The 25,790-nt window shown below is 49.0% G+C and overlaps 1 protein-coding gene across 2 annotated transcripts; it reads right to left on the bottom strand.

Annotated features, from left to right (window-relative positions):
• Positions 1–485: 485 nt before the first annotated feature.
• WDTC1 (WD and tetratricopeptide repeats 1) lies at positions 486–25,790 on the bottom strand. 2 transcript variants are annotated; one of them, XM_061442867.1, is made up of 16 exons: positions 25,665–25,790; positions 18,839–18,986; positions 16,705–16,788; positions 15,787–15,833; positions 14,577–14,688; positions 13,996–14,183; positions 13,346–13,528; positions 12,995–13,089; positions 11,647–11,762; positions 10,631–10,706; positions 9,080–9,176; positions 7,778–7,951; positions 4,741–4,976; positions 4,195–4,363; positions 3,594–3,786; positions 486–3,427 (listed from the first exon to the last, which is right to left on the bottom strand). In XM_061442867.1, the coding sequence occupies exons 2-16, from the start codon at positions 18,944–18,946 to the stop codon at positions 3,230–3,232; spliced, it is 2,076 nt and encodes a 691-aa protein (XP_061298851.1). In that variant the 5' UTR covers positions 18,947–18,986; positions 25,665–25,790; the 3' UTR covers positions 486–3,229. The 2 variants fall into 2 exon arrangements, with proteins under 2 accessions (XP_061298851.1, XP_061298850.1); XM_061442866.1 differs by lacking the exon at positions 25,665–25,790 and adding an exon at positions 25,393–25,613.

Below are 25,790 nucleotides of genomic sequence, written 5' to 3'. Positions count from 1 at the left end.
CCTCCCCTTTATTCACCTCTAACTCTTGGGTTCAGCAGGGACTCCATGAGGATTTGATCAGATGTATCCCCCACCCTGACAAGACATGACTCAGAGAAACCAGCCCCATCTTACACCACTCCTCTCCCTGTCAGACATGTGCGTCACTTCTCCCTCCCCAGCAAGCCCCAGCTTGTTCCTCCTCACCCCAACATCCGCAGCTCTGGCTCTGAACCAAGCCAGAGGTGGGTTCTGCTCCTGAACGCAACCCCAGCCTCCTTGCACTGACAGAGCCAAGCTCCCACACCTGATAAACCAGTATCAGCACTAACCCAGCAGCCACCACAGCTTCCAAACGAGTTCTGGAGCTTCCCATGAAGCCCTGTTGAGTAGACAACACCCAGCCCCACCAGGCCTCCCTCCTCCCTCCCTATCCACTTCCAGAGAGCAGAAAGGTAGAACAAAGGCAGATCAATCCCCCAAACAAAATGACACCAAGAAAAAACTAGAAGAAAGAATTGTTTAATCTCTTTAACCCTTTCTCTTCCAGGACCAGAGAATCAAGTGTTCTGCTCCTTCTAACGAGGGCAGTAAGGCTTGTGTGTTACTTCTACAACTGCAGGGGCAGAGTTTACGAGATGATTGATCACCTTTAGTACTTGGAAAAGCGAGAAGCAATGGTCATTGCACTACTAAAGAGAATCCTGGGCTCTCCTTACAGAGAGCTCGCTGCTAGAGTACAAAAATAGAGGAGGCATCCCTGCATATCCCAGCCTAGAAAGAGTTAACCAGATAGAGCAGGAAGAAGCTTTCCCAAAGAGGGGGTTGAAGTAAACAGCAGAGGTCAATAAAGCAACATCTTCTCCCTACTTCCCCAGCATGGGTTTTATTTCTTCACCAATAAATACAAAGCCCTCATTATCAAGTGACAGAGCAGGTAATCTGCCCAGGACAAGGGGCCAGAGGCAGAAAGGTTGTTCTCTCCCCTTCTCTCCCATTATCATTCCTCATCTTTAAACCAAAGCAGCCATTAACAACAAGCAACCCACTGCAGAGGCAGGGAATCTTCCAGCTCTCCCACAGCTCACAAGGGGAAACCCAACAAGAAATAGCTGCCACAGCACAAGGTGAATGGGGAGGGAGAGGCCTGTTCTCTTCAGAGCTTTCCAATCTTGGTGTCTCCGGTTAGAAATCAAAGTGTGCAGACGTTGTCTCCTGAAAGCTGGGAAAACAAAGTTTGAGTGGGAGGAGAAGAGGAGAAAAAAAAGAGGCTGCAAAAAAAAGAGGGAAGCCTGAAGCAAGGAAAGAAAAGGCCAGACCATGGCAAAGAGCCACCCAAGTGAGAAGAGTTTTTTTGCTGTCTCTGGGTTGGGAAGAGCACCGAGTGTTGGAGTACACCTGGGACACCTTGTGAACCCCACACAGGTACATGGAGTGAGCAGGCACACCTACACCATGCCCTCAGAGCCAAGTGAGGATCTGGATCTGTCCCAGGAGAGCTCTGCTCCAGCAAAGAACGGCTGACTCAGCCTTCCTCACAGCTCAGCAGTGCCCAGATGGTAAGGACCATGCTCCCACAAGGCTGGGGGTCACTAGGGCTCAGTGCCACCCAGGACAGAGCAGATAGACATCTTTGTCTAAGGGGTAGAGACCTGGTCCTGGTTAACTCCACTGGGGGATTTCTCTGTGCAGGATGCAGTGTCCTTGGAGAGATGCTGCAGCTACGAGGCTCTGTGGCCTCTTTCCCTCCTGTAAAAGGCTCACTTATGTCCAAGACTGCTCTGGAAGGGAGAGGAAGCAGTTACCTCGATCAGCCAGAACTGTGCAGTCTCTCTCATCAGTGCTTGGCAGCCAGAGGAGGAAAGGGAGGCCTCTCATCCACAGCAGCAACAGGAAGACCAGGGATTGCACCACATGGAAGAACAGCCCTAATGCAGCACACACACATGCGCACACACTCCCAGACACACATCTCACACCCCTGGGACCAAGGGGTTCATGTTCAGACCTTCAGCAGGAAGAGATATGAGACAGCACAGAGCAGTGAAGATCTCCAGGGGCTCTTTGGTCTTAGTTGATAGTCCTAGAAAAAACAACCTCTTCGGATCCGGTTGTAAGCACAGCTGTGGAAGATCTGTTTGATAGTTAGTGCTTGGCAACTGCAGGAGGGAAGATCAGGGCTGCATGTGACATGACAGGGGAAAGGATGGAAGTGCAGTGCTGTATTTCTAGGTGCACTCCTGGCTTTGCAGCCATGTCGGGAGAGAAGGAAGAAGGAAGAGGGTTCCTGAGAGAACCACTAACCCATCAGATGCCAGCCCAATGAGGCCCACCTTGGCCACGACAGAACAGCTGACTGCACACACATGCTGCCGTCTAAAAGCTTGACACTTTAGATACATGTACATTGTGGCAACGTTCTCAGCTCCAGGACAGGGGATGTGGAGAGGAGATGAACACAGGTACACACGTTTTAGGCAATGGAGAGACCAGCCCCTTTCCTCAGTAGCTTCAGCTACATGAGTCCTAAGCCTCTGCTCAAACCTACTCTCATTGCTGTCACCTTTCTCCATGGCAAGCACCCCCTGCCCTGCTGAGCTGCGCATACTCAGTGCCTTCACTGATCCATCAACTAAGACAGATGCCCAGGGACAACATGGGCAACATCCAGTCCTTAACACAACACAGCTACATCTGGTGACAAAATGTTAAGAGACGAAAGCCAGAAGAAAGATGTTATGGGACATACGAGGTGTTTTATGGCCAACAACCCTAAACCAGGGGCCTCTAAACAGGCTGGCAGCACAAAAGCAGAGTCAAGCTTTCAAGATCAAGCTCACTGCAGTGAATTCATTCCATAAGCCCTGCCCTAGGTTTGTATTTTATTCAGGAATTTCACATTCCCCCTGCAAATGAATGAATGCAGCCAACCCTGTACCAGAACATACAGCAACTCTGGAAAACAACATCACCAGCTTACACTGCTTACAGACAACTCAAAGACCCCTGTTGGGACTAAATTCCACTAAAGGCAAACCCTGGACTGCACTGCCATGCTGCTCAGTAGCATGAGGGGAGGAGGAGAAGGTGGTGGTGATGGTTTAGAGATGGCCGCTCCTGCCCCTGCCAGCTTGTCCTACTCTGTGCATAGTGCGAAACAGTGCAGTCATTCATCAGAGGAAGTCCAGGACCAAGGAAACTAGGTTCCCTTTCAGCCAGACAGTTAAGAGGGAGGAGAGGCAGTTCTGTTTTAGCTGGGCCGGCACTGGACTTGCCCCTCTGAGCTGTCTTCATCATCTGAGCCTCCAGCCCCACCACTGGTCAGTCCTGTAATCCGGTACCCCATGTTCAGCAACATCACCTCCAGTGGGTCTGCGTTCATGCGCCTCTGGTTAGCTTGGGAAGCACCTTCCATGTCCACCACCACGCGGCCATTCAGGGTTTCACTCTGCAACAGAAGAAGGGAGAGAACTCAGCAAGGCAATGCCAGCACCAAATTGGGGCTAAAGAGGTTACTGCTGCTGCAGCTCCTAAGAGATCCCAGTGGGAAAGCCCAGTGTGTGTTACATCTCATGACACCAAGACAGCCTTACCTTACCAAGCACAGCTCTTACCTCTGGCCTGGGGTTCCACAGTCGTACAACCGGGTCAATGCCGCTGGTAGCCAGGAAGCAGTAACTGGGATGAGGCTGGAGACAGTTCACGATGGACTCGTCTCCCTGCAGCACTCTAACAAGGTTGGTGGTTTCTTTCTCCCAGATGAAGAAGGAGCCGTCGTCTGACCCACTGACTATGTACTGCGCATTGCTAGGGTGAGAGGAGCAGAGGCTGGAGATCACAGCTTAGAGCCACAGCTAGTCTCTAGCAGACATGAGAATCTCAGTTGGTTTCTATAATCAGCAGGCTGCCACCCCTCACACTCACAGATCCACATAAAGCTTCCTGTGTTGGTTCCCTCCATCCCTGGGATTCATGTTTTCAATCCCAAATGGACTGTCTGAAATGCTACCCCAACTGGGTCCTCTATGGGTCTGCTACTGAACCTGTTGTTCATGCAACCACACAGAGAGGAGGGTTTCTGTCATCTTTCTCAACCCTGCAAACCAGTGTCAGCATCACTTTATGAACAGTCACATGGGGCTATATGAGGCTTTACCTGACGGAAGGGAGCATTTTCATTCTGCTGCTGCATCCCTCCTACACTCTGCCACATACCTGCCAAAGAAATTGGCCTCTTTGATGTCGGTAGTAGTGTTACAGTGGCCACAGTATCGGAACTTGTAGTCGTAGCTGCGCTCCCTCAGCACCATCTCATCCTCCGAGATGGAATCCTTGCGGCCTGTGGCTCGCAGCCGGATGGGGCCACCCCCTTTCTTGTCTTCAGCTGGAAGGACAACAGATTTCCCTCATCACAACTGGGGGAGGAACATGTTCAAAGCAAACAGCACTCCAGGAGACCCCAAGAGCTTTATAGGAGAGTTAAGGACAACTCCAGCAGGGAGCAGGGCTTAGAGCACAAGCTTCCTTCCGCATTATCTCCTGGGTACATCAGATTCCTTTTATCACAGTCTTGCTCAAGAGCAAACCAGGCCCAGGCACAAGGAAAGAACAGGCTCAGGCCAGTTTTTGTGCACAAGAACAATCAATCTCTCTCTCCAATTGGAGTTTTACTTCAGAAGGACAGTTTAAGGAGAACATTCCTTGTCCCATCATTAGACTGCAGTATAACCTTGAAGCACCACAGCAGGCACTGGCACTCACCGTTATCGCTCTTGGAGAAGAGGGCTGCATTGATGTCCCTGTCTAGTGCATCACAGGCACTGCTGTGTGCTTGTTCTGGGAACTTCCCTTTAAAGTCATCCAGACACTCCAGTGCTTCTGCCACGTACTTGAGTTCAAAGAGACAGCGGGCAAGGCGGAAATGGGCCTTCAGGTGGCACGGATTCAAGGATATGGCCTTCAGGCAGTCTCTTAAAGCATCATAATGGTCCCCATCCCTGAAGAAAAGGGAGCATGGATTAGACAGCCCAAGCATTCCCAGCACACATTTCCCACCACTGCTCCCAGCCCTCATTTCACTTCAAAGCTTGTTGTTTCCAGCTCTCTCTATGCACTCAAACACCCCACAACCTCTGATGCTAATACCATTTACTGCTTCTCAGGGGCCCCATCTGATCCTTGACTGCAGTGTGAGCACACAGGGAAACCCAGCAAGTCCTGACCTGCCATTTTAGAACCGACTGTGCAGAGCTGACGGATAGAACACATTTCGGGAAGTCCTTTGAAGATGGAGGATGCTCCAGCCCTCTGGCCAAGCAGACACAAGGCCTCTCTGCAAGGAGAGCAGGGCCTCCTCGGAGCACGGCAGCTCACGCGTGCCCCTTTGTGGACACACAGTGTGGTAGCATCTTTTGCTGCCCACACTCCCAATCACTTGTAGGCTTCAAGAAGGAGGTACAGAAGCACACTTCAGCACCCTGACGGAGAAATCTCTACTGCAGCAGTTTTTTCTCACCTTTAGAGGAAAAAGCTTTAAGTTTTGGAAGTAAGTGTTACAGCAGACTGGGATCATAATGGATATTTATATCCTGGGTACAGTTCCTGGAGGCTATGCTTGATTCCCCTAAGCTCCAGAGCTGTGGGAATAAGAACGCCTCTGCTTGTGCTCTGGAAGCAGGAGAGACTTGCTGAGTTTTGCATGTTGGCATTCCCTTCAGCTTGACAGAGGCTGAGAAGTCAGGCAGGGCTGTACGCCTGCTGCACCAGCACGGAGCCTCAACTGTCCAGAGGCAGCATGGAGAAGACCTTCTCTTAAGAGAATGCCAGGTCTCCACAGGATCTGTTATTGCTGACCAGTGATCACCATTGCTGGTGGAACGTTGTTATTCTTAGCCGTCATAAGACTGAGACGAGCTCTTAGGCAGAAGCTCTTCCCTGTGAGGGTGCTGAGGCGCTGGCACAGGGTGCCCAGAGAAGCTGTGGCTGCCCCATCCCTGGCAGTGCTCAAGGCCAGGTTGGACACAGGGGCTTGGAGCAAGCTGCTCTAGTGGAAGGGGTCTCTGCTTGTAGCAGGGGTTTGGAACTGGATGACACAGATGGGCGTCTCATCAGTTCAGAGCAGAACGGACTATTAGCTACTTTGCCATCCCCCAAAACCCTTCCAACCTTGAATCCCAGTGTCAGCCAGCCCAAGAGACTGGTGTAGAAACACTGAGATGTAAAGCAGGACCTGACTTCTCCCACTGTTATAGGTTTGAATCAGCTAAGTACTGTCAACATGGACAGCTAAAAGCAGGGCTGGATACTGATGGAGCTGGCTCTTAGAAGCAGATTTTAAGAGGACAGCTTTAGAAGTGCTGCAGATACCAGGAGCATCTTAGGGGAGCTGAGCAAGGGGGGAGATCTGTCTCTGTGTTACTCAGAGAATGAGGCCAAAGCAAGACCTGCAGCATCCTGCACAGCTCCTGCTGTGAACACAAAGCACACCTCAGAGACACAGAGGAGTTCAGCATGGGTCACTGTCCAGCTACTCAGCAACATCCCATCACCTTCTGCCATCCAGCAGCAGGAAACTGTCCAGTCTTTCCTATACCCGAGCAGATTCCAGCTCAGGACTATTTAAATTCTAATCATTGCCCACCACAGAAACCCATCGTGCATACATTTTCATATCTTCCTGCTACTGAAAGCTGTAGCAAAGCAGGGGCTGACACACAGAAAGGTTCAGATCTGCCAAAATCCTTGGGGAAAAAAAATTCCTATAAGGAAAACGTCATTCATGAGCTCAGCACTCAGCTTCTGCCTTCCATTCCTTAATCCCAACCTATTGTTCTTCTCCCTCTGAACACCGAGGTCTTTTTGAGGCAGCTCCCAAATCTCTGCTATTGCAAAACAGCGAGTAGGCCAGTTACCAACAGTCACAACAACTGCTGGCTGCTCTTTATCTTGGCAAGAAGAGAGGAGAATTCATCCTGGGGATTTCAGCAGGGAGAGGAGAAGGATATCCTCACAAAGCAAATGGAGATGAAGGACCACAGCTATTTTAACTATGTTCATAGCAAGTCATTCTGCTCAGTCTTCCTCTGCTCAAGGGGACAGACACTAAAATAAGTCAGGTGTACCTTGCAGATGCAGCTCTGGCTGTTGGTCAGAGAAGACATTACCTACTGCAGAGGCTAACAGTGTGTCTTGCAACAGTAAAGACAGAACCTCCCCCAGACTCTGAGACACCAGTTGCCACCTCCCCACATCCCTCAGAGGGGTTTGCTTTCAGTAAAGGGGAAGGTGGGTTAGCTGGGCTAACACAGGAACCACCAGGTCACGCCTGATCATCTGCAGTACTAGTTACCTGGATAAAGCAGCAAGCAAAGCAACTCCAGGCAGCCCTACAACAATCTTCTATCATGAGAGATGAAGTCAGAAAACACTATAACCATTACCTCATCTGTTGCCAGCAGATTTTGAGCCATACTCTAATGCAGATCAGAACTATCCAAAGAAATGCAAACACCCTTTCAGACACTCATAATGCTGTTACTCAGAAGTGGATTTTGGGTTTCTTTTGAAACAGGAAAGGAACAGAACATTACTCAGCATGCCAGTAGGCAAAATGAGGAGCTACTACCAGCTGTACTTGCCTGTGCAGTATCTGTGGCTGTGCAATCCCCTTGTTCTATGCCAGAGGTGACCCACTTGATCCAAAAACCCCAACCCTGCTCTGCACAAAGGTTCTGTACAGTGGATAAGGCATCAGTGCTGCCCAGATCTCTGTCACCTCTGACACCCACTGCTTCCTTACCACTTGCGTTTCATGTAGGCAGCAGCTCTGTTTCCATACAGCATGGCATTGTTGGGGGCTTTCTGGACCGCTTTGCTGTAGAGCTGGATGGCTTGAGTCCAGAGCTGGCAAGCAAAGGCCTCGTTGGCTTGCTGCTTGATTCTCTCCAGGTATGGAGGTAATTCCACTTGGGGACTGAAGAGAAAGAAGGAAGGAGCACAGGTAAGTCTCACATGCTCTGTGAACTCCAGTTAATTGTCTGCAGTGCTTTGTTCTAGCTTAATAAGTCCCAGCAAGCATTAGCTAATACCAGAAATGTCAGACAAAGGCAGAAGATATCCTGTACCTGCATAAACTGGACTTAGGAGGAAGGTTTTTTTTGACCATCATTTATATGACAGACATATACCCACAATTGAACAGTGGGTATTATAAGCATCTAATCCCTCAGACAGCTTTGCTTTGACTGGATAAACAACATCGCCAATCCCAGAACACCAGTTCAGCAGGAAACCAGGCATCCCAAGCTGCACAAGGCCCATGCTCAGCAGCCCACCATTCCAGCTACATCTCTGCTGCTGTGCTGGAGGGGCCATCTAGAGGAAACAAGCTGAAAACATCGAACAAAGTGACTTTGTAGAACCCAGACTACCCATATATGGTATTAAGCAACTGTGTCTTGACTTTTAACTGTGGCTCATCAGCCGGAGGAAAAGCAGGCAGCAAGATGTGCTTCCAGTCTGCTGCTGCTTCACCCAGCTGCGTTCTGCTCTTAAAAGAGAGCCCCAGGAACAATAGAGGAGGGTTCTCCACCCGTTCCTAGCAACCATGCAGACTGCAGGAGTAATGACTCCAGTGGCATTGGCGTAAAGCAATTCTGGCTGCTTCAGTTCAGTTTGCAGCAGGCAGATGCCCCTAAACAATGGCAAATGGAAGCAAAGCTCTTTGGACCTGACAGCCTCTCCCATTTACCAAGACACAGTTTCTGCAGGTCAGAACAACTAAGAACACTCTGCTTCCAGGCCTGAAAAGTAATGTCTTCATTTTGTCCGCAGTAATTCATTATAAAGAGGGGAAAAATCCTCATGGACAACATTTCTCCTAGGCCACTCTTGGCTGATCTGACTCTTGTTCACACCAGAAGCAAATACAGCTCCTAGGACAGAGGCAACTTAACAATCAAGTCAACACACCGAGTGAATCCGCACATCACCCCTTGTTTAGCTGCACCTAACCATGGCAAGAGGAAGAACCATAGAATCAAATAGCTCCCTCCAATACAGGGGGACAAGAACAACCAGTAGGGGCTTTCATGCCCCTTACCTCACATGTGCTCTTCCTTCAGCCAAGCGGAAGCCGTTGCTGTGGAGGTGGATGCCATTGGACACTCCGTTGGTAGAGGTTTTGCCATTCTGCACTTCTGAAGGTTAGGAAAGACACCAAAAATACACAGCCATGCTATGCATCAATGGGGATTATACAAGCTAATGCTTGAAAATAGATGCATATAGAACAAAGTACGTACAGAGAGGGCAGCTTGAACTGAACTGCCTTCAGACTGAGTCTTTAGTATGTAATCACCAAGAGCCTGATATTTAACACTGCAGAACTGTTTATTAACATCAGTAACTTTCTAGTTTAGATTCACTCAGATAAAGAATCACAGAGCTATGTTTAATAGAACAAGGAGGAGTAGAATGACTGGAGGAATTCAGGAAAGGAATTCTACATGCTTTCTGCCTTCTGTGCTTTCCTTACCCCACTGCTCCAGGAGCTGTTACAAGCTGAAGTAACCCTCTGAAGGTCGTGCAGCCACATCATCTGCCATTTCTACCCAAAATACTCAGCTTAAATGGCTACAACCTGCATTTCTGTTGCAGCTTCACAGCCTGGAAAACTGGGGCCACTCTCCAAGCCATGCACTGCACTGCTCAGTGACTGCAGTGTGCACAGACATGCATGCACATGAACCTCAGCCTTTGTACTCCCACTGCCTGTACCTGAACTTTCTGTGCCCAACAGGGAGGAGCATTTGCTGCACCCCTGTGAGCCTGTTCAAACACTGTCCTACCAGTGGAAGCCTGACCTCACCAGATACCACAGTCCAGATCACCCACACGCATTCAAGACATAAGAGAAAGGCAGGGCATGTGTTTGCTACCAGGATGTGAGGGTTAGATTAAGGCCTAAAGCACACTGAGTACACAGATCAAACTGTGCCAGAGTGCTCTGAGCACTGCAGTATCTGTGTGTACAAACAGGCCCTGGAAGAAACAGGGCCAAGAATAAAAAGGCTTTTGGATACACTTGCTCATCAAATAAATTACTTTGATTCAACTGTCTCAGCACCAGGAGGGATGTTGGTGCCAGGCCTGATTCAGAGAGTCACAGAATGGTTTGGGTTAGAAGGGACCTTACAGATCACTTAGTTCCAACCCTCAATTCCTAGACTAGGGAAGAAATTGTTCTCTCTTCCTTCCTAATGGGTGAAGGAGGGGATAAGAGACATGAGGGGATAACATTTTACTAGTAAGGTTAAACAATATACCACTTCCCTGCCTGTCCACAAAGCTTCCCCCTGAGGTCTTCAACCCTCTATGAAGTCTACTTTATTCTTTGTGTGCAGCTTTAAGCATTCTCCTTAGTTCACACATGCAACAGCTCACTTCTCCCCTCAAGACACACATTTTGTCACTCTCCAGAAGGGGTTTAGAACCCAGGGTATGAACTGCACTGCAGAAACAACCCAGCAACAGCCAACCCCTGCTTCATTTTCCTTGTTCCTGCCCAGACTGGGCTGACCCCTGAAAAGAGTTGTGTAGTACACCATTTCCCTCTGCCTTTCACTCACTTCCACGCTAGCATCATACTCACCCCCTGAAGTGTGGCACTTCTTTGGGAGGAGAAAAGTGTACGGTCGCTGTTTGTATGTTAAATCAAACAAATAGACCTAAGGAATGAAGAAAAAGAATGAGACAAAAGTGCGTGACACATAGCTGCTCAAGTCACAGAAACACAGGGCTGGCTGGGTATTCACTTCCACCCTGCATTCTACTATTTCCAGTTTTCTAACTGGGAACCTTGGTTAAAGATTGGGTACACACAGGCTGACAGCAGCACCAGTGGTGTGTCTCACTCCAGCAATGGCTTCAGAAACTAGAACATTGAAAAACAGGAGCCTTGTCTTACTGAAGAGGTGAGAAAACCCTAAACCAAGGCAAAAGTGTCTCTAAGACGAAACCAGGATTTCCTGAGAAGCTTGGAAAGCAGCCCTGCAAAGCCCTAATGTAGCACTGGGATAGGAATTGAGAGCTCAGCTCAGAGCTGCAACTCATCTAACCCAGCATCTTCTCTCAAAGAGAATGAGCGCACGTGTGAGAAAGATCTGTTGAGGACAAGCGAAGGTCCTACTTCATCCATGCGGATGAATGCTGGCAGGAGGATTTTCTCATTTCATTGATAGGCTTTACAAAGATCCATGAATATCACTTCTAATTAAGGCAATCAAGATTCCAGGTGAAGGCCTTTGCTTCCATAAGTTCCTTAATTTACTAGATTCTATTACAGAAGCAGTCTGATGTTTCAGGAATGAGTTATGAAATCTTCTCTAGGACTGCACGGGTCAGTTCCAGAACTGTTTTTTTTTCCCTCTTTCAGAAGATAAAATGGGAATTGGGAAACCTGAAGAGAATGTGGTTCAAGTCTGATCAGTGGCAGCACAACAAATCAATCCCTAACACTAGGCATTTAGGCTGAATGAATCAGAAAGCAGGTTAAAAAACAATCACAGGACTCACAGAGAAGTGGCTACAACCCTTTTTAAACACACAACAACATGTGGTGACCCAACACACACAGCCCCACATGAAGCTTTCCAGCTGCCTCCTTACCTGCTCCCCTCCCATGTTGACCAAAAGCTCAGTGCCATCAGGACTGAAGGTGACATATGTGGCCACGAGAACTCTCAGCCTGTTGTTGTAGTCTGGAAGCTTTACTGGAAGGTGCCCTGGGGAAAGAAATGGTCCATACACGTAAGCTTCACTTGCAACTGTTGTCTTTGTCCCACCCCAGCTGCTCCCTTCTACAGGGGCTTGGTAGGAGAGCAATGTATGAAGTGATTTTCCATTTCCTCCTGATGTTTACTGAATCCTTCCATCAGCCACCATATTTAGATCTTCAGAAGAAATCCTCTGCCATGAAGTGGTGGGACAGTGGCACAGGGTGCCCAGAGAAGCTGTGGCTGCTCCATCTCTGGCAGTGTTCAAGACCACGCTAGAGAAACCTAGTCTAGTAGAAGGTGTTCCTGCCCATGGCAGGAGGTTGGAACTGGATGAGCTTTAAGGTCCCTTGAACCCAAACCATTCCATGATTCTATGAAAACACACAAATGTGCAAAGCTGCCTTTTCACAAACTCTAGATATCAATTCTGAAAGGCCATCTCCATATGAAGATTGGGTTACAACTAGATTGCTAGCAACAAAGCCTGCAGAACCCAGTAAATCTCAATTTTAGGGATTCATTTTGGATTTGGCCTCTGTGATTCATGGCCATCTGCAAGCAAATACCTCCATCCTCAACCCTCTCATCAGACTCCCTTCATAGAGCCCTTAGCACCACCAACCCAAAGCTCCTAAATATTCAGCTCACACGCAAGTTCTTTTGCTTCAGACAGCAGATGTGTTGCATGACCAATTCAGGAGACCTAAGAAATCCTCTAGCGGGGCTCAGCAGCAGCAAGACTGTCAGAATTGGTCTGCTGAACATGCTGGTCTAAGAGTTTGATAAAAACCAAACATTTTTGGGAAAAAAAGGTAGTAAATAACAAGTACTGGAGAGAATATCACCTTTGTTGCCCAGATACTGCAGCATTGATGCTTCACCTGCAGAATGAGGGCAATCCACTTATCTTCTGTGCCAGAAAGACAGTGATGACAATGAACAGCAGCCTTACTGGGACCAGTTCCAGGAAGAAACCTATAGCCCCCCAGTTATCCAAGAAGTAAGGCCAGCTCACCACCACACACCACTGCCAAATCAGGGAGTGTTATGCAGGTAACATATGCAGGTAACCTGTTATGTAGGTATCATAAGCAAGAATTCACAGCATAGAAGTGAAATAAACTGCTATTCCATGGACCATCCCTGTATCAGAGAACTGTTCCAAGCAGTGCTTCTGTCATGCGTAGAACTCCACTTCTTCAGGCATTAAGTCCCATCAGTGTCCCCCTAGCCAGTACCTGCCACATAGTACTGTGCTGCGCCATCCGGGAGGGGTTTCTGTCGATCACAGAACGTGTGTACTCCAGCTGAAGGGCTCTGCTTCATGCTTTTCCTAGCCAGAAAGAAGAACAGCCTTATAACCACAGCATTCAACTGCTGGAAGCCTGGTCTAGACTGACACTTCTTGCTCACACACAAGGGCAAGGCCTCCTGCTTATACAGCTGTGCGCTCACCAGCCTGCTCCACACCACACAGATTGGGCAGAACTTCACAGTGAGCCCCAGACATTGCTCCCTGTCTTTCCCCTTCCCACCAAAGCCTTGAACAGATCCCTGGACCACTCCTGTCTGCCCAGAAGAGCCAATACCTGTGGTTGTGGATCATGCGTATGTCGTAGAGCCGCACAAAGGGGCCACTTGCCCCCACTGCCAAGTAGTTGTTATCCTGCGGGTTGACCGTCAGGCACTTGGCCTCCACCAGCTGCCCACAGTACTCTGTGAGGTCTATGAGGACCTCTGAACGTTTGCTGTTCTCTCGCAGGTCGTACTGTCTGCAAAGGGAAGAGAGGGTCAATCCGTGCCACCAGGTAACAGAATCAGCACTAAGAGAGGGCTTAGCTTGTCTATTGAGTATGGGGAGGCATGAACATGCATTTCTCCATGTGTGTCCTTCAGGTCATTTGGTGTATGCTTGTATGAAAAGTGGAACAGAATCTCATAGTAACTTTACTCTTTGAAGAGTCTCAATGACTGTGGAGAAAAACATTGCTCAGTGTTGCATCTCCCTTCCACTCAACGTGGCTGCTCCTTTCTTGGCCTCCCTTTGCAGTAGAGGAAAACAGAGAAGCTGAGGAGAGTCTTTATCAGAGGAGTCTACATTTCAAGATGAATCCTTCCAGTGCCAGAAAAGGGAGAAATGAGCTTAAGCTCCTCAGAGAGAGACAGATGTGTGCATAACGTATACTGCAGTGGAGACTAATCCAGTTCATTCTGGGGTAGAACAACAAGAGTTTTGTACCTGATGAGCCCATCTTCTGCTGCACTCCAGAAGGTGTTAGGCCACATGGGAGCTGTGGCAATCCTCTTAACTCTGTTGGTGTGATCTCCAAACATGTGGATGGTCTCCTTGACGGTCAAGTCATGGACATGCACCTTGGAATCTGCAGCTCCCGTGATGAGGATCCGATCCCCTGAATGTGGCAAGAACTGTTGGGAGACACATTTGACATTCAAACCTGAAGTGCTGAGCCTGTTCCCACAGGTTTCGGAACACAGGATGACCTGGGTTCTTACCTACGTCGCAACGCACCCACACTCAGGAGGCACCAGCTACAGCAGCACACAAAACAGTCTCTTCATCACATCACACATCCTAATCTGCTACAATCATTCCCTTTGCCTTTATAGGGAGCATGAGATAAACGTGGGAGCTGCACAACCTAAGAAGTGCAGGTATTTTTTGCTAGCATTAGCAATACTGAATCCAGTTTTTTGGGGTGGGGGAATTTGCTTGCAGGCAAATGTTTCCCAGCAAGGATCTGTTCTCTTGCTGCTCAGGTTGCTCATTTTGGTAGTTGTTCATTCTATCTAATGATATACCTTGACAGAAAAGATGTTTGCAGTATGTCCTGTGTGCATAGAAAGGAGCTTCTTGTGGTGCAGAGGATCCCAGACAATGGTATGCTGGTCATCAGAGCCAGAGGCCAACAAGCTAAAAGAAGCAGAAGAGAAATATGCATCATGTATTCTTCTGTTCTACGCTGTGACCAGTTTCTTGCAGTGCTTTGACCACAGGCACCCAGTAAGTTAGTTCAGCTCTAAGAAGCCCACTTCCCCTCTCTGTTCTCAGCTATGTGTTCTTGCTGCTCCCCATGCACCCATCCACTGAGCCAGTTTAGGGAGCTAAACTAGCCAAACAGCAACTCCATAGATAATAAAGTCAGTGGGTTTTGGTTCAGCACAGACTCCAGTGGCACAGGGGAAGACAATAGGAGCATCTGGTCAACAACAAAATGCAGAGCCTCCTTTTTGCTTATTAGCCTGGCTGCATGAACTGCTCCACATCATCCCCAAACCCAAGCCAAGGCATTCATTCCTGGACTTCGGATGGGCCCAAGCAGTCCCAAGCCAGGGCTCATGTAGTGATTCAATAAGTGCAGGGTGTGGCAGTGACATTACAAGGCACTGTTTGCTTTTACATCTGTGTCAATGAAGCAAAAGCATTTGACATCCCCAACCATCAGCTTGCTTAAACTTACTTCCGTGTAGCCAGATCTCTTTCAAGAACACATTTTTACTGGGAAGTCATTCTAAAGAGCATCAGACTTGGGATCTTGTGAGAGGCATAGCAAGAAATACATGCTCTTCCTTACACCCAGTCATTTCTCATGCAGATAATGCTCTTGTATTTAGTTTCCCTCTAAAACTGCAGAGGACTAAGTGCTCTTCCTCACTTCCCTATGTATTTGTCCCCCAGCAGAAGCTTTTAAGAGCATTGGGAAGGGGGTGGGGTCACCACCAGCTGGGCAAATCCTAAAGCTCCATTTTAATCCATAATACCATTTAAGAGAAGAGAAGCAGGCTTCAATCTCCACTTCTTAGGCTGACCATTTCCCTTCTGAAGTCACCAAAAGGGCATTTCTAATAATATACAGATCTATTTAACAAAATAAAACTGCTTTTGAAGTGTGAGCTCTACTGTAGTTCAAAACTTGGAGCTGGAGCTTTACTAGGAATGGGAAGCATCTTACTCCTGGGAGAACCTGCGGTTATCAGTTGGTTGATCCCCTGAGTCACGCCACATACTTACTCTCCTTTTTCATTCCATTCTAGGCAGTTGACACACCCAGAGTGACCCTGAGGAAGAAAACATAATGGGAAGAGAGGATTACACAAACTTCAGACTTCTCAAACAGAGCTGCTCCAAGACAAGGACACAGAGAGCTCCCCACACATAACAGCTTGTTCCAATGTGGAAAAACCCACCCACATAGCAGATAAGCACCTCAAGTCATGCTCTAGCAGTTGGGTTAGAACAGGCAAAATGAAATAAATAAGCCAAAAATAGGTAGTGTTGAATAAAATGGCAGTTGAATCTCAGAGGCTACAGAGAAATTCCTGCTGCACACATGGAAAGGTGACTTTGCTTCCAAAGCCCTTGGCTAGGCTGACAAATTACATGTACAGGTTCTCTGGAAATGCACGGGAAATGCACTTCTGGTAACTCCTGCAGATGCACCTTGCTGCTGGGTGACTGTATAACCCATCTCCATCCAAATGAACTAACAGCTGTCCCAGGGAAGACTAAGGGAGCATTGAGCAGTGTTTAACACAGGAGATGCAACTGAAAAGGGGAACAAAAGAATCCATCCTCCCCCAAACCAAGAGAATCTTAAGATCTTTTTAAGCCGTGTCAGACTGCAATACAACAACCTATTCTTTAGGCAACACATTACCCTCTTCAACATTCCAGCTGAGTGTCTTGAACAGTTGACAGTTGCCTTCTTCAGGCACCACTGTTGGGATTAGCTGCTACACACTCGTTAAAGGCTCTTGTAGGTGTGTGTTAGGTAATGCAGAAAGCTCATACAAGCTCTCACTGAGCTATTCTTGGCTCTAATGCAGTCTAGGGGACTAAGTAATCAGCATCTATCCCATACAAGAGAGAATTTCATATACTCCTGCTGTACAAGTAGCCCTGATTGCTCTTTAAGCACAACCCACTTACCTGCAGCTCTGCTTCTAGGCCCAGGCGTCGAATGAAAGGGTCGGTGACATGATAGTGTCGCTCGAAGCCCAGCGCACCCCTCTCCTGGGAGGCAAACAAGCAGCACACTCACTACAGCAAACAAAACACTCCTTTTGCCCTTTAAAAGAAGGTTCAAAACTCAAGCTGGGACCTTGCCAAGTATTGGGGTATCCATAGCATCAAGTACCTGTCCAGTAGGAAGGAGACGTCATTTGCATCATCTCCACATAGGTAGTGTGTAATTCTTGCTCCTGAATTGGTTTAAAGTGACATTTTTCTCATTGCTAAGCTCCAGCTGTGTGGCCAAGACAAGGTTTGATGCCCACACTAGGCCAGAATACTGTGCCTACTTCAAGCTATAACCAGGAGATACAAAAGAGCTTGGCAATGCCTGTCATTATCTCTTGGCAAGGATTTCAGCAGCCACTGCAGTACTAAAGCACAGCTGCTCAGGAGACGTCTGTCATTGCACAGATCCTGCCCTGAAGCACCACCACCACCACAGGGCAAATACTACGGCACATCACTGGACAGCATCCTTTAGAGATGGCTTCTTTCAGCAGGACTGGAGTGGGAGCACGTAGCTGCAGTGCCACAGCACAGCCTGTTCTACAGGGAGAAGAGCAGCTGCCACAGGACTGCGTCAGTACAAATGAAGGTGAAGAAAAGCAGGGCAGTTGTTTCCCCTGTGATCTCACAGGCTTTGCAGATGCATGAGCAGATGGCTTCGATGAAAGAAGGCCAACTGCAGAGGCAGGCCTGAGGAACAGGGAATGCAAGTCATATTCTGAATGGAACATATAATGTCCAAGGAGGTTCATTCCTTGGTCTCATCTCGTGCCATGCTACACTCAGGTGAAGATAACTTAAGTCTTCATTAGCACCATTTAGAGATGGGAGCACCGGCATTAAACATTAGATTAGGGACTAGGAACATGCTAGCAGTCACAGAGAACTGGCACACCACATTACAGCTCTGCAGCCCCATATGAAGTAATGAACTCCACACAGCAAAAGCTACTGGAAAACAAAATGGAGACAGAAAGAAAGGGGGAAAGGAGAAGCAAAACAGGCTTTTTGTAGGACAAATCACTTTTTATACGATAACATTCCCAAAACACTCCTAGGCACAGTGCAAGGTGCAGCAGTTCTAACTGCCTTGTTACGGCAACCCCAGTGGCTTTAAGGTTTGTGGGATTCTGCTTTTCCTACAAGGAAGTGTCAGACTTAGAAATCTTCCCAAGGTCAGGCATCAAAGTCTAAGAGAGCAGAGAGTGTGAAAGAGTGCCAGGCTAAGGCTCTAAGCACAGACCCATCCCTTCCTTGTTAGAGCAGCAAAACAAATCTCTATACATGGATTAAATCACAAATTTATACCACAAAGTGTGGTACCAAACTGCAAAGTGGAGAGAGAATTCAAGTTCCTAGTTCCTTATTCTGGCCACTACCAGCCCACTTGCATGAATGCTGATTACCAGCAAAGCTGCAAGTGATTTAAGGCTTCCGAGTCCAAGCAATAATTGTCTATTGTGTCTGCTGTAGCTGGTCCTTTCATGTTAAGAGATCTTTCACCAAATGCAGCCATCAGATGACTGATGCGACCACAGGACAAGTTTTTCTCTATACAGAGGAAGCAACACAGCACTTTGTGAAGAAAGAGAGCCAGAAGACTGAGACAGATCATTAGCTTTACTGCAGTCAGAAAATACCTCTGATGGCAAGATCACACAAAGAGAACACAGAAAGCAGCAGACAGAAAGCTCATGTGGGGAGCTAAGAGTCCTTTTGGTGCTCAAACACAAGTAGCTGTATTCCTCTCTTCATCCTTGTACTCAAAAGGAACGTACCTGCTGATGTCAAACTAGCACAGGGAGCTCCTGCTAGGGAGAAGGGCTATATTCCTGTTCTGCCATACTTCAGCCTACCTCTTCATTAAGGATAGTAACAAGTCCTATGTATTTGTTCTCTTAAGCTTCTTACACAGCTTATCAATATGTAAAGAGCAGAGGTCTTTTCAGAAGTAAAGGCAACACCACGAGTATTTCCCAGGCCATGAACACCAATCCTCTACGTGCTGTCCACTCACCAGGAGCAACACTTGGCTAACACATACCTTGATCTGTCTGTGGATGATGTCTCTGGTAATGTTTGCTTTTGCCATCTTCTTGTGATGGGGCAGACAAAAAGAAGCTATCGGAAGAGCTGCTGTACATCCAAGCATGCCACCAGAGCAAAGATCCACACAGAGGGCATTTAATTACCTGCAGGACAGAACAGGAAGAAAGTAAAGGCAGGCATACAAACCTTAGGCCAGTCATATACAATGTCAAGTACTTCAGTAGCAGTGGCTAAGAAGTGAAAAGCTTTGTATAAAGTCTCATTGAAGAAACTCGAGGATGAGAAGGAGCAATGCAAGACTGAAGAACATCCTGAGTTTGCAGAGGAATACCCACCAAGCAGAACTCCAGGATTACTCAGCCTAGAAAAGCCATGTTTCTGTGCCAAAGACCCTGCCAGTCCAGGGCAGCATCTGGTTCACAGCTTGCCTCCAACCATTCTGTGTCCACTCATAGAATCCCAGCCTGGTTTGGGTTGGAAGGGACCTTAAAGCTCATCCAGTTCCACCCCCCTGCCACGGGCAGCGACACCTTCCACTAGAGCAGCTTGGTTCAACCCCTGTCCAGCCTGTGCCAGTGCCTCACCACCTCTTACACCGTGAGTAAAGAAGGCATTGATATTTGTGGCCACCTCTCCTCTCTCATTTACTACGTTTGATTATCAGCCAAAAACCAACCCCCCAAAAACGACATTAAGTGTGTCTTTGGAATCAGCCACCCATCAAGTGCCATCCCTTGGACACCCAATTACATTAGCACTAGGAAAGGGGTGATTATTGAAAGTTGTATACCCAGGAGGAATGAGAGTTTGCCACCCTCCTAATGGAATTCCATATTTAATGCACTAAGCTAAATAATTTAAAGCCTGTAGAATGAGGCAGACCTGCTGTGCACAGCGAAACCATGAAGTTCCTGCATCCCAGGAGCTCCGAAGCCCTGGGCTTCAGCTTCCATTTGCTTCCCAAAACCTGCTAGTGTGCATACACAGGCATCTCCCCATGGGTAGGAAGCACCAGGAGTTCATTCTTCCTGACAGCAGAGTTTGCTCCAGGTAGAAGTTTCAGTTGCTTTCCTAACACAGCTGGCTCCTCCATGAACACAGAAACCTTGTTAGACCTATAGACAGCAAGAACCACCATCCAAACAAACAGAAAAGCCAGGTTTCTTGCAGCGGGCTTCCAAGCAGGACTTTCAGGGTAGCCATAGGATCAATCCAATGTAACGCAGACAAAAGGCACACTCCCCCAGCATCCACTGGTCAGCCTGAAACTGAGCTACTCCCTACATATTAGTTCATCACAAGTGTATTTAATCCATATTCTTTTTACTCCAGAAGTAGTTCCAGGAAAGACACCAGGAGGACACCTCATGTTTTAAGCACCTCTACCTTCACTCACTCTCATGGTAAGCAAGAGTTGCTTCCCTCCCAGGGTTAACAGCAAGTTGCAGCACCATGACTGTGTTTGATCATCAGTATTTCATGCTAATTCTTGTAGTAAGATGATGAAGTGGTCAGATTTTGATACTTGGCCTCTGGTTTTCCATAGGTATTGTTCTGCTTCTGCATGGAGACGGAGTCTATAAGCAGACACCACCAACTGCCTTCTGAAGAGCTCACAAGCATGGGAGGGAGAGGAAGCAGCAGAGCACCTCAGCACAAGGGCAGATGGATCCTCTGGACTCTGCAGCACAGAGGTAAGCACAGGGGAGACCCCTTGCTGCTTGTTTCCAAGGCCAAATCTACATACACATGCCAGCTGGGCTGGATAAGCTCCATTGCTGGAGATATCCATGAGGATGTGCTTTCCAGGAACAATTCTCTGCCAAGCTCTCCAAGACAGAGAACTGCTAATTCAAAAAAGCAGCTCCAGGTTTGGATAGACCAAGCATGCAGGGATGTGTCCTGGGTTCAGCAGTAGCAGTCATTTTTCTCCTTAGTAGCTGGTGCAGTGCTGTGTTTTTGACTTTCAGCCTGGGAACAGCACGGATAACACTCATGTTTAGTTGCTGCTCAGTAATGTTTACTCTGACCAAAGACTTTCTGAGTCTTGTGCTCTGCCAGGGAGGAGGGGAAGCTGGGAGGAAGCAGAGACAGGACACCTGACCCAAACTAGCCAAAGAGGTATTCCGTACCAGAGCACATCATGCCCAGTATATAAACTGGGGGCAGTTACCCGGAAGGGCTAGATCACTGCTTGGGTCAGGCTGGGTACCGGTCAGCAGGTGGTGAGCGGTTGTATTCTCTTCCCTGGTTATTTCCCTTATCATTATTATTATTGGTGGCAGCAGCAGTGATCTGTGTTATACCTTAGTTACTGGACTGCTCTTATCTCAGCCCAAGGCAGTTACATTCTTTTGGTTCTCCTCCCCATCCCTCTGGGAGCAGGGGAAGGAAGAAAGGGTAGAGTGAGCAAGTGGCTGCATGGTTCTCAGTTACTGGGTGGGCTTAAACCACAACAGTATGAATCCAGATATCCTTTCCAGCTAAAAAGCCTCTACCTTCCCTTCTCCTGGGCTGGATCCCCACAGACTGCCCTCCTTACCAAACCCTCCAGTGTACAGAGATGCTCTCTCCATCCATAGCTACAACGGGGCAGAGAGACCCTCCATCACTGTGACACCTTGACAGTTCAGCCCTCAGGCCAAGGACTCTAAGAAATTCTTACCTCTAAGCTGATATCCCAAGACTCCCCTCCCTCTTTGTAGCCCTACTAAACACATCAGCCACCCAACCCCACTGCCTGTGATCAGTGACTAGTGACACTTAACCAACTTTTCCCAGAGAAGTGAATGACCCATTATTACAAAGTACACTGTCAAGAGACATGAGGGACAATATTCCAGCAGATCTCAGTGTCTCACTCTTCTTAGAGCTTCCCTACAACACTTCCAACCACCATCTGCAGTCCCCCTCTCCAGGCAGCATCCAGCTGATTTCTTCCTTGCCAGGGCCCGCTTGTCTTCCTCTGTAAGAGCAGTTTGGGTTTCTTTTGCTCTTTAGACCCCAAAGAGACCTCAAACATTCAACCCTCTCAAAACCTACCACTCCTGAAGAAAGACTCAAATTCTCTTGCTTGTCAACCAGGTCTCCTCTGCCATAGCATTTGATACCTTCTCCCACTGGCCAGGGGAGTGCAGCAAAGCACATACGAGTGGTTTTAGGGTTATAGATGTGTTGTGGAGCTTCCCAACTCTCTGGACAGGTCACTGTCAGTAACTCAGAGGTGTTCTGAACAGCTCATCAACACATCTTAACTTTATTTCTTAAAAGATATAGATCAAGAAGATCATCCACAAAATCAACCCTGTGCTTGACAAAGTGGAATAAGCCAGAGTTTAAACCAAAACTGACTTTAAAGATGCCAATACCAGCATCCAAGGCTGTGCTGTATATGCTTGGCTGAGAAGACTCTAAGAGCCTTTCTTGCCTTCACAGAGCTGGGGGGTTTTGTTGCTCTACAGGTATTCCACCACTGCAAAGACTTTGGCAACCTGAAATGATCGTGGCATCACAGGAAGTCCCAAATTGTCTCTTTCCACATCAGACATTGTCCATTAGCTACAAGTGGTCGCAATCCCTGACTCACGCACACCATGAATATGACAGTTACTTAGTTCTTGAGTTAACACATGTAGAGATCCTATATGAAACAAGCATTATAGAATCCCAGAGTGGTTTGGGTTGAAGGGACCTTAAAGCTCATCCAGCCCCAACCCCTGCCACGGGCAGGGACCCCTTCCACTAGAGCAGCTTGCTCCAAGCCCCTGTGTCCAACCTGGCCTTGAGCACTGCCAGGGATGGGGCAGCCACAGCTTCTCTGGGCACCCTGTGCCAGCGCCTCAGCACCCTCACAGGGAAGAGCTTCTGCCTAAGAGCTCATCTCAGTCTCCCCTCTGGCAGGTTAAAGCCATTCCCCTTGGCCTGTCCCTACAGGCCCTTGTCCAAAGCCCTTCTCCAGGTTTGCTGCAGCCCCTTTAGGCACTGGAGCTGCTCTAAGGACTCCCCTTCAGGAGCCTTCTCTTGTCCAGGCTGCCCCAGCCCAGCTCTCTCAGCCTGGCTCCAGAGCAGAGCTCCTCCAGCCCTCGCAGCAGCTCCGTGGCCTCCTGTGCACTCCCTCCAGCAGCTCCACGTCCCTCTTGTGCTGATGCCCCAGAGCTGGATCAGGACTGCAGGCTGGGGTCTCCCCAGAGCACAGCAGAGGGGCAGGATCCCCTCCCTGAGCTCCTGCTCACACTGTGGGGGTGCAGCCCAGCACATGGGGGGGTCCCGGGCTCATGCCACGCTGATGGGTCCTGGGGAGCTTCTCATCCACCAACACTCCCAAGTCCTTCTCCCAGGGCTGCTCCTAATGCTAAAGACTATATTGACCACACCACTGTACATGTAGAACAAGTTTCTAATTACATTATGACTTGACCATGGCATAAAGCATAAAATGCCCCAAGATTTGTAGGTCTTCTGGAAAATACACATCAGTATTTTGACAAGAATCAACTGTGACTCCAATTTCTCATCCACCTATAGGCTTCACAAAGCTCCTTTGAAACCTCTGGCCATTTGTTATCAGTAAAGGCATGTAAATTGGCATAGGATGCTCCTCTTTCAGCAAAACCCCTAACTTTTAGACATACTGTTTCCTAACCCATTCATGCAGCTCTCTGTCTTTGAACAAAACTTGCTCAACCAACTCATGCTGAAATGAGAGGATTAAGTCCCAGTGACACAGAACAATTTTGGATCAATCTGCACTATTGCTACCAGTGATGACCCCACAAGGAGCTTCACTTTGACTACACATAAGGGATGATGACCCTTAGCTGACACTGGAGCATATTTCTCTCTCCCCCTTCAAGGGCATCTCTGCACTCAATTCCAAGGCAGGACAACCTTCTGTTATCCCTCACTGTTCTCAACCTGCCTGGAACACCCAGGCAGGACTCAAAACCTGGGCTCTAGTTCCAGCTGTCACCTCAGCCACAGTGACAGTGTCCTCACACTGCACCCAGAAGCACAGAGAGGTGCAGTCAGCTGCAGGTCACTCCTGGCCTCTTCTGCTCCTGTAACGCAAAGCTCCAGAGGCAGAAGAACTTTCGCAACACTCGGCCTTTAAACCTGCAGTCAAAAATTAACAAGGCAGAGATCTCTGCAGGCTCCAGCTCTGGGCTGACACTGACAGTACCTTCCGAGCCCTTTCAGCTCCTGGAAAAGTCCACTTCCAAATGGAGTTCTGGCGATCATTCTTGAATGAGCGACACTAAATGAGCAACCCAACTCCTCACTGTTTGATGAGCCCAAGTTTCCCAGTCTCCAAACTCAAGGTCATTGAAGAAAAAAGCAGCACCCTGCATGCTCCAAGCCTTGCAGACACACAGCTTATCCCAAAGGAAGCTTGCTCTGACCCTGCCCTGAAGCATCCACAAATGACATCACCCATTCAAACACCACCTAAGCCCCAACTTTAACCTCACCACTTATTTTCCCTTTCCTCTTTACCTTGATTTTCCAAGAGGTCACAGATCAAATGAAGAGAGATACATAGAGATTGGTTTTAACAAACCTTCAGAAAGAAGAGGCAAGGACCTGGTGAGCAGCAGACACCTCAGAACAAGGTTTTGCTATGGCTGAAGGAGTCACCAGGAGCAGCAGTCACTCCTCAGGACAGATGGAGCCAGCCAACAAAAGAGGAAGCAGCTGCTTACAACAGAGGTGGGCAGGAGAAGAGGTAGATCTGAGAGCTGACAGAGCCAGCAGAAGAGGACAGCCGGGTCCAGACAACTCTGCTATGCCCATGGGGTGGTTATAGCTCAGCCATCCTCCAGCCACCCTTCACCAGCCCAGCACAAGTAACAGGCTAATGGCAAGACCCACATGGTCCAGGAGCTGCAGGAAGGAGTTCAGGCAGCAGACGCTGGCAGAGAAAAGGCTCATCCGCTTCCCAAGGGAAAGGGCTGCAGGACACTCACTGAAAGCTCCACGGGAAGACTTTAGCACGGGAAAGGCAAGCAGGGCAGAGTCAGCCCTTAGTAAAGGGGAGGAGAAAGTGAGGACAGGGCAGCACCAGATGCAGGAGGGGGAATGAGGAGTGAGGAAGTAGAGGCTGAACCTGGCAAGGGGGTAGGACCAGCCAGAAGATACAGGTATCATCAGGGCTAAAGGGGAAAGAGGTGCTTGTTAGCAGGGGGAGAGGCTGGATAAAGGGGGAGGCTGCATAAAGGGGAGGAAGAAATAAAGAGGGAATGGATAAAGGAGGGGAAGGGTAGAGAAGCAATGGATAAATGGGGGGATAAAGGGGAGGATAATGGGGGGGATGGGTAAAGCGGGGGGGTCTCAATGGGGATGGGCTCAGGCTCCTAGAACAGAGGTGTGGGGAGTGCCTGGGATGGGAGCTGGGCTGGGGGTGACCGCCAGGAAAGAGAGGGAGAGCAGCGGGGCACCGTCAGGAAAGGGACACAAGGGACGCGGGGCCGGTGACCCACCCGCCCCGGGCACGGGGGCCGCTGACAGGGCGGGGGGCGCTGCGCGGGCTCGGGCCGGCCCTGGGACCGTTACCTGTCAGGCCTCCCGAGCGCCGCGGGCACTGGAAGTTGCGAGGCTCCATCCATGCAGGGGGCAGCGCAGGACACGCGGAAGGAGCAGCCGGAGGAGCACCGCGAGCCCCGGACCTCGTCCCACGGAGCCCCCAACGCAGGCCCCGCCGTACCCCGGCCCGGCCCCTGTTTACCCCCTCAGCTGTCCGGGGCTCAGCAGCACCCCCCGTCGCCGCTCGCCCCGCTCGGTTCTGCGCATGCGCCACGCCAACTGCGCCACCACCCCCATCGCACCAGCAGCTAACCCGACTCCACGCAAATGGCGTAATTCGCGTTCGAGAATACGTCCTACGGCCTGCCCTCCGGGCGGCCGGCCACCTCGTGACTGACAGCTCTGCAAGCCAATGGGAAAGGGCACAG

Source organism: Pezoporus flaviventris, unplaced genomic scaffold (assembly GCF_033815535.1).
Source record: "Pezoporus flaviventris isolate CSIRO_AGI_PZ_B2104156 unplaced genomic scaffold, CSIRO_AGI_Pfla_v1 ptg000254l, whole genome shotgun sequence".
In the NCBI taxonomy this organism is placed as follows: Eukaryota; Metazoa; Chordata; class Aves; order Psittaciformes; family Psittacidae; genus Pezoporus; species Pezoporus flaviventris.
This window is presented reverse-complemented; position numbering and strand designations above follow the sequence as displayed.

Bases quoted from the DNA above. Each gene is read 5' to 3' on its own strand.
- WDTC1 (XM_061442867.1), bottom strand. From the start codon at position 18,946: ATGCTTGGATGTACAGCAGCTCTTCCGATAGCTTCTTTTTGTCTGCCC. The intron at 13,529-13,995 runs GTACAAAACTCT...TTCCCTTTGCAG, and splicing joins GCAGAAGATGGGCTCATCAG to ACAGTACGACCTGCGAGAGA. The intron at 9,177-10,630 runs GTGAGTATGATG...CCTAACCTTCAG, and splicing joins GAAGTGCCACACTTCAGGGG to AAGTGCAGAATGGCAAAACC.